General features: G+C 40.4%; 1 protein-coding gene across 1 annotated transcript; it reads left to right on the forward strand.

The window, feature by feature from the left end:
* The first annotated feature begins 610 nt into the window (after positions 1–610).
* Positions 611–4,243, forward strand: LOC308123820 (C-type mannose receptor 2-like). The gene is made up of 8 exons (XM_080486516.1): positions 611–726; positions 888–930; positions 1,162–1,329; positions 1,887–2,111; positions 2,330–2,429; positions 2,528–2,763; positions 3,101–3,358; positions 3,626–4,243. Exons 1-8 carry the CDS (start codon positions 724–726, stop codon positions 3,658–3,660), a joined length of 1,068 nt encoding a protein of 355 aa, XP_080342642.1. The 5' UTR covers positions 611–723; the 3' UTR covers positions 3,661–4,243.
* Positions 4,244–8,409: the final 4,166 nt, after the last annotated feature.

The raw sequence follows: 8,409 nt of genomic DNA on the forward strand, positions 1-8,409 counted from the left end.
AACAGGAGGCCCCCCCCCCCCCCCCTGTGTTAAGATCTCTTCACTGGCTCCCTGTTGAGTCTCGTGTTCAATATAAAATCTTGGTGCTAACTTTTCGAGCCCTACATGGTCAAGCTCCTCCTTACATTGCTGACCTCATAAAGCCCTACAGCTCGACTCGGACCTCGAGATCGTCTGGGCAGAACCTAATAAAAGTTCCATGTACTTGTTTTAAAACCCGGGGAGACCCATCATTCAAAGCTGCCGCACCCCGACTTTGGAATGAACTCCCACTTGACCTGCGCTCCCTGGACTCAGCGGACATCTTTAAAAAGTGCCTAAAAACACATTTGTTTGCCAAAACATTCTCGTCTGATCGACCCACGCTGCCGACTGTCGACATTTGTTGTGTTTTTAAGATGTTTTTTTCTCTTCTCTGTTTTTATTTGTTTTTACTGTGAAGCACTTTGTGACTTCATATCTGTGAAAAGCGCTAAAGAAATAAAATTTACTTACTTACTTACGTACTTACTTATTTACATACTCTCAGGTGTGCAGCTCAGCTCCAGTGCAGGTCTTGTTGACTCCTCCCAGCACACAGACACACGAGGAAGAAGAAAAAACACAGACTATACAGCAGCAGAGCGACACTTTGTTCAGTCACAGCTGCTGAAAACTGATAGGAGCCAAACCAGCCTTTAGTCACTGTCGGTGTTCCCAAGAGCTCCGGAGGTTACAGAGACAATGGTGAGTCCAGTATATTTTAAAGGTTATTTTTAGATTAATATTAATTATTTTATGACACGTTTCCTAATGTTCCATATCAGATGTGGCGTGTACATGAATAATGTGATCAGGAATTAAGCTTTAAAATGAAAGAATACTTTTTTTTTTACATCTTTTCAAAGGTTTACCTCATGGAGAGGGGACTGGTGCTTTTTGTTCTCACAGGTTGGTGCAATTTTAAAAAGGCAATTACATCTGTAGCTCATGTTTCTAAAGTGTTGCTGCACCTTGTTAGGATGACAAGGCCCCTGAGGAAGATTGGTGTGTTTCAGGAGAAAACAGGAAGCAAAGGGGATGGAAAGAAAAACATCCAAACAGGAAAATAGTGACAGATGAAGAGCAAATCAAACGCAGCATACTTTTGATTAATACATTGTATATTCTGTTTTGCTTTAGGAGTGATCACCAATGTAGGTTTTGGCCAAACTCACTACAACTTTGTAAATACTCCTCTGAGCTGGACAAACGCTCAGCGTGTGTGCAGGGATGACTACACTGATCTGGCCACTATTGAAAGTGCAGCTGACGTTGATGCAGTTGGAAACACAACTTCGAGCGATACTGGTGAGTCCTGAATACTTGCACCGTATTTGACACACACTGTTGTGGCGTCTTTCGTCCCAAACATCTAAATTTAGAGTTGCACATTGAGGAGATTTTCCACTCGCAGAAAGTAAAAAACACTCGCAGAGAGATTTTCCAGGTTTCACAATAAAGATGTACTATTTATTTAAACAAACAAAAAATATTCTCTGTGGTTTACGTTCTTAAATAATACAAATACTTAACATAAATTCTAGTTTGTACAGGCTTGTGTGCCTGCGGTAGAAAAACCATCACTCCCTCCTCCTTCCACACTCACAGCTTCCCCTCCTCCTGATTCTAAGGAGGAAGGCCTGACGAGGAGGAGGAGAGATCCACACATTTCTAATGATCAAAATAACTAAAAAACACAAAAATAGGAAAACTTTAAATAGTATTCCTTATCATCACTTAAGTTTGCACCAATTTGACAAAGAGCATTTATAGTCTCAAATGACTCCAACACACACAGAATAATCCAGAATGGAAAGTTTCAATTCTCTTGTTTTTGACCGAATCAACATCTTTTATTTGAGCAGGAAAAGCCTGGATTGGTCTTCATGATGACTTGCAAAACAGCTGGATGTGGTCCTTAAATGACAGCAGCTTCTATGGCGAGGGAGAGGCGACGTATAGAAATTGGATCAGTGGTCAGCCTGACAATTATGCTGGAAGAGAAAACTGTGGAGGACTTTGGAGGTCATTCAATGGCAAATGGAATGACTGGCCTTGCAGTTACAATCGTCAGTCTGTGTGCTTCAATGGTGAGTTTTTTTAAAGAGTAACATTTTAAAAGCATTACTTTTTGACAAGAGCTTCCAGAAATGTCAATACTTCAGGCTGTGTGTAAATGTGTTGAATAAGTCACTGCCTTAGAAACTACTGTCAAATATTCAGCTTTTTCTTTTATTTTGATTCACAGCAAATAGTAGAAGAACTCATTCTTTGTTTATTAAAGAAAAAAAAGTGTCTATATTTCCAGGTACATTGAATGGAAAAGCAACCTTTGTTAGGATTGAAACATTCAGCACTTGGACAGAAGCTCAGAGGTTCTGCAGAGAGAACTATGTCGATCTGGCCAGGTACCGTATGAACTCACTAATTTGTTCATTCCATCCATGAATCAGTGAATTTGTTTTACATACAGTACGATGCAGATCTGCTACTCTTCCCTCCACAGCATACGAAACGAGCCCGAACATGAAATGGTCAAGAGAGTTGCAGATGGTAAGGATGTGTGGATTGGTCTGTATCGGCGAAAAGTTTGGTCTGATGGGAGTGACTCTCTATATCGAAACTGGGAGAACAACCAGCCCAACACTCCAGGCCAGACGTGCGTCGCTACATCACTGGAGTCAGGACTGTGGTCAGATGAAGGCTGCTCCATCCAACGGCCTTTTGTCTGTTACACAGCAAGTAATATATATGTTATTTTTACTACTAAATACTGCAAGCTTGTGGCGTTGAGATCCCACAATAAGACTTATTCCATCCTTGCAAATTCTTATTGCAAAAACAATGTTTTCATAAACTCCATTTACAAATATTTGAAAGAATCAGTGACTCATCTCTCGGCACGTCACTGGATTACAATGCAAATGTTTGAACGATTTACATAAACCTGCTATCCAACAATAGTTTATATGTATGTTGTGTTAAATTGGTGCTTCTATAAACACAAGATACAAACATGTTTGGTCATTCTGTTTCACTTCTGCCACTGATAGTAAGTAAGTTGTTCTGTGGTTCTCAGCTCCAGCTCATGTAGAAGACTTCAGGTCAACAGGACAAAATCAGACCAGTGTCACTCTGCAGTGGAACAAAGTGAACAACAACATCAGCTTCATCCTCCAGTTTAATGGTGCCGAGACAAACATCAGAGCACCAGATGGAGACGGACCAGTAACTCACACAGTCTCATCTCTCTCTGCTGCAACTGAGTACACATTCACTGTCTTCTCTGTGTTTGGGAGCGTCAGAAGCGGCGGAGTCAGCATTAATGCAGTCACTGGTAAGATGTCTTGACTCGTGTCATCAAACACTCAGATGAACGACATTAGAAAGTCAGATTCAGTTCAAGCGATAAACTCTCACAATCGGACAAGGAGGCTATTTTGGTCGATTTGAGACTAATATAAATTACCTTTTTAGTATTAACCATCATTTATTTTAAATTATACTTTTGAAAAGTGTTCTTCAATTCCCAATATGGACATATTTTCTGTGTGTTTGTTGTGTTTTTTCTAACATTTTTTCTTTTTAAATTCTGCTCATGGAGGAGGACAACTTGTCATCCTATTCTGTGAGGTATAAGTCTACTACTTGAAACTACTGGATCCAACTGGAGACGCACATGGAAGGATTTCAACCTTTTACATTCAAAGTCACTTTCCAAGACAATTATATGATATATAATAAATGCATAGCATCACTTTGTGTAATTAATGTCACTGCAAGAGTGACAGGGATGAGTTTTGATGAAGCTATTTCCACTTTTCTGTCATCGTTAAATCATTTCCATATTATTGCTCAGGTCTGTCCTCTCGTCCTGACTCTCTATATTGTTCACACAAGTTAAAAAAGGTGACATTATGCAGGGATGTTGTCTGTTTGTCTCGTGGATTCTTGGATTTGTGATTTTGCTTTGCCATTTTGATTTTGTTCTGTGGATTGTTGCACCTTTGCTTGGTGGTGGTGAAATTTGAGAAAGCTTCCTTGAAAGCGATTGACAAGCGCTTGGGCGTGATTATAGTGACATCTGCTGGGGGTTTGTATGTACTGCACGTGAGGGGAAGATTTGACCAGGGATCATAATTTCATGACTGTGACTGGTCTCATCCTTTCATCTTTCATTTCAGTTCTTGATTTAAAATAAATAAATAGTTGTTTTCCAACCAAACTTGTGTCACTGTAGTAAATCACATTGAAGATCTTTATTTTCTAAAGAATAACTTCGACAGTCTTTCACTCTGGCCTCCACCTTTTCTCACTATACTGCTCTGGCTATGTGAGAAAACCCACACATACACAGGGATAACTTGCAAACGGTGCACAGAGTCAGTGTGGAGGAATACTGCCAATGCTAATCCCCCAAAACAAACTTTTTTGTAGGTATCCTTTTTTTTTTTTTTAGCTTTTTATCTGTCAGTCATTCATTTGTTTTCCACCATCGAAGAAATGCAGCGTTACATCATTGCATGCCAAGGCCTGATTGCTTCATCAATAAAGAAATGACAGTATTTTCAACAGAAGTTACCAGTTTTGGGTGCTTTCAATTCGCACCACAAGTCCTTTTGTTGCCAGTCTAACTAAAGAAAGACACATGAGTCAGGTTTCTTAAAAATTGATGATCAAACTATATTGAAGTGCGGTAAGCAAGCAATATTCTCAATTTACAGAATTCTGGGTCCTGGTTCCTCCTCTAAACCGAGCGACGTGAACTGGGAGCATGTCTGCCGATGCAACATGTGTATTTATGCATTCTTCTGCCCACAGGGGCAGGACGGTCCAGATGGTGAGTCACGGGGTCACCGCAGGGTTAGCTGAGGTTTGCAGGATGTCACGAAGCCAGCCTGGGTTTCAAGGGGTACTTGAGGGAGGTCATCAAAAGGGACCAGTTGTGACGGGGTTCCTCCGATTGTAGTCTAGGTTTCGATCCCCCCACTCAAGTTGTTGTTTCACAGGCTTTGTCTCCTACAAACACTGAGATAAGCACATTTTACAGGCAGCATCCTGCAACCATAAACTAAAGTTGTTTCTCATTAGAGCTGACCTCAGCAGATTGTTAGTCATGCGCTTAGCAAATTTCCTCAGAGCAAGTTAGTATCTTTCACACAGTTTTAAGGCAGAGCAGTTATTTTAAGAATAGAATCTCTTAACACCAGGTAAAGTCACTTTAGGAATGCTGTAGAAGGAAAGAGCTTGCAAACTTTGTTCTTCAATTACAGTATTGATCATTTATACCCATATACAACCATATAAGTCAAAAGCAAGCGAGGACAGAAAAAGAAAAAAGATGAAGCTATACAGCAATGAACAACTTCCCTCTTCTAGATCCTTATTCAGAGTTTAAATTAAAATCCAGTTTATTGTCATATGCAAATCACCAAACCTGTTTCCCCTGTACGATGAAATTCTTCTTCTGCTGTTCACAGAGAATGCCAGCAGCAAAATAGCATGTAAAAGAAAACGGTGCAAAATAAGTCAATGACTGTCGACAATACATAAATAGAAAGTGGTGCAAGAATAGGTGAAGAAATGTTTATGTACAAATAGAAAAACTAGAGTCAAAAGATGCAGCATGAAGCATGTACAAGCAGTCTTGTGCCAAACGTGTTGTATGAGGCAGAAGGAAGAAGGATCTTCTCATTTTCACCGCTCAGAAAAATAAAGGGAAGACTAAAATAACACATCCGACGGATGTTCTCCTGAGGGACGTTCTCCTGGGGGATGTTCTCCTGAGGGATGTTCTCCTGAGGGATGTTCTCCTGAGGGATGTTCTCCTGAGGGATGTTCTCCTGAGGGATGTCCTCCTGAGGGATGTTCTCCTGAGGGATGTTCTCCTGAGGGATGTTCTCCTGAGGGATCCCCTCCCAGATTGGATCAAAGCATCAGTGCATTCCTTTTTGTTTGTTGTTTGTTTTCAGTTTTGTCATGACCATGTGTTAAACTAGGCTATTTTCATTTATTTTTATTTGTGCATGAGGGTGAATCTTCACTCTTTCACTTTAATAAAGTTGCCGGCCTGCATGCAATTCCTGTCCTCACCATTGAAGTGTGGGGGCGCTAGTCTTAAACGTCATTAAAAGAGACATATCATGCTTTTAAATCCTTCCTTTTTACATATAAATCATACAGTTGTGGTCTATACAACGCGGAACTGCAATGCTTGGGTCTGAATTCCTCATTATTAGAGCTCCACAGGCCCCTTTTCAACCCCTTTTCTGATGTGCTTCTGAGAGCAACTCGTTTTGGGGCGGTCTCTTCAAATGCAAATGAGACACTTCATACCCCGCCTCCTCTCCAGGTTGCAGAGGTGATACTCGGTTCAACGCCACCCTGTTCGGCCATCTTTGTAGTTTGATAGAACAGATACAATTATCTAGCGGCGCAGAAACTTTATATTCACACATTATTTACAAAATGTCAACAACGGAAGACTTGTCCATCCAGCCATACATGTTGGAGCCAGAGTCGGACCCGGCGGAGCGAGATGAAAATGACGATGATGCACCTACAGAACAACGTCTTCATATGGATGTAACGCAATGGTGTGTTACTATATTTACACTAACTTCTCCATCCATGCCCACTACTACAATACTGCCTGTATTACAACGACTATTTAACACAGAAGTTACATTCTAATCTAAAACGAGCACACAGCGCTAACATATGAAGACGGTGCAACTGCTAATGCTAACAAAACAATGACAGGGACGTCTTATCATCACACTTTTTAGCGTTATATACAGCTTACCGAAGTGCTCTGTTCGTCGTCTCCATAGAGAGAAGGAACTGACCGCTCAATCAGACCAAGTCTTTCGGCAAATCCTTCTTTATACTGGCGGAGGTTACTGAAGCAGTCGTCCTTAAAGTGATTCGCGCACACAAAAATGATCTTACCCACAGATGTGGGTACATTTCTGTGAAAAATAAAACTCAACCAGGCACTTCGAAAAGGTTCTGATGCTGGGAGACGGTGTAACGAAGCTTGTGGGTTACTACATCCAACAACCGAACATTTCGACTTATCCTCTCGTAACTTCGGTTGGACTACAAAATCGCAGCGAGAAACAAAAATGGCGGATTGCTCGAAGTGTCGATGTCCTAATTTGGCAGTTCCGCTGAGAATACTGTGACGTCATTGTTCAAAAAACGTAATAGAGAAAAGAAAAATCGAAACCGATCGCAAAATATGACCAAAACAGAATATAAAGATATCAACGGAGAACCTGAAGAGACTACTTTGAACTTTTCTGTACTTCTAAACACTCTAAATATACAACAACATGCATTTAAGGGCTAAAAAAGTCGATTTAGCACGATATGTCCCCTTTAAAGGACATCATTTTTCCTGATCGCTTTCAATCGGCTCTCATGTCAGAGGTCTTCTCCTGCCAAGACGTCCTCAAATAAATGTGGCTTCTGGAGCCCAGGCTCTAAAGTAGCACAGAAAAGTATTATTATCCACTTAAATAGTTCATTAGGAATATTATTAAACTCTTAAAAAACATTAGGGGTTATTTGGAAAAAAATAATCAATTCATAATAGTAGATTTACACATAGGTTAAAAAACAGATAACGTGTTAATTTCTAAAAAAATATTGCTATAAATAGCATAGGATATAATCACACATATGTAAATATTGGATAAAATCTCATTTAAAATCTTAAAACTATCATGATTAGAGAAAATTGGACGAAAATACTTCAACAAACGAGGAAGTGAAACATCGTGCATTTTATTGTGAAGGGCCAAATTCGACAATGCTCTGATAACCTCCGCGAACCTATCACAAAACCTCCGCGAGACCTCTGCAAACTTTGTTTTCCGGAAATAAAGTGATCTCAGAAAAGAGGCGGATGCTGCCTCGTGCTGATCTGAAAACTTGGGAAAAGTTAAGAGGGCTGTATGATCTACATCCATCTGCTGGGTGAGAGACAAATATTAACTTCTGAGTGACGTTATATTGATTAGTGATGGTAATTACTCCATGCTGATCAATATATTGTTAAACTCTGTTAGAGCAGCATGAGCAGCCGATGAAAGGTGCTGTCTGTACAAGGTGGACAATTACAGAGCCAAATCATTCCTACCTCCACTCAGCGGTGAGTGAGACACAGTAAGATGTGTGAATGTGATTGAGTGTGATTGAGAATGGTTTTTTTTTGGTGCCATTCTTATTTTTATTTCGTGTTATGTCGGAGGTAATATTTAGTGCACTCACTCACTGTTACCGGTGCAGAGGGGGAAAATTAAGCATGACCAGTTGGAGCCTGAAGGGTTTGCTGGGGTGAAATTCACAGGGGTGTGACAAGTGTCCAACATATCAGGACCA

Source organism: Lipophrys pholis, assembly GCF_963383615.2.
Source record: "Lipophrys pholis genome assembly, chromosome: 18".
Classification (NCBI taxonomy): Eukaryota; Metazoa; Chordata; class Actinopteri; order Blenniiformes; family Blenniidae; genus Lipophrys; species Lipophrys pholis.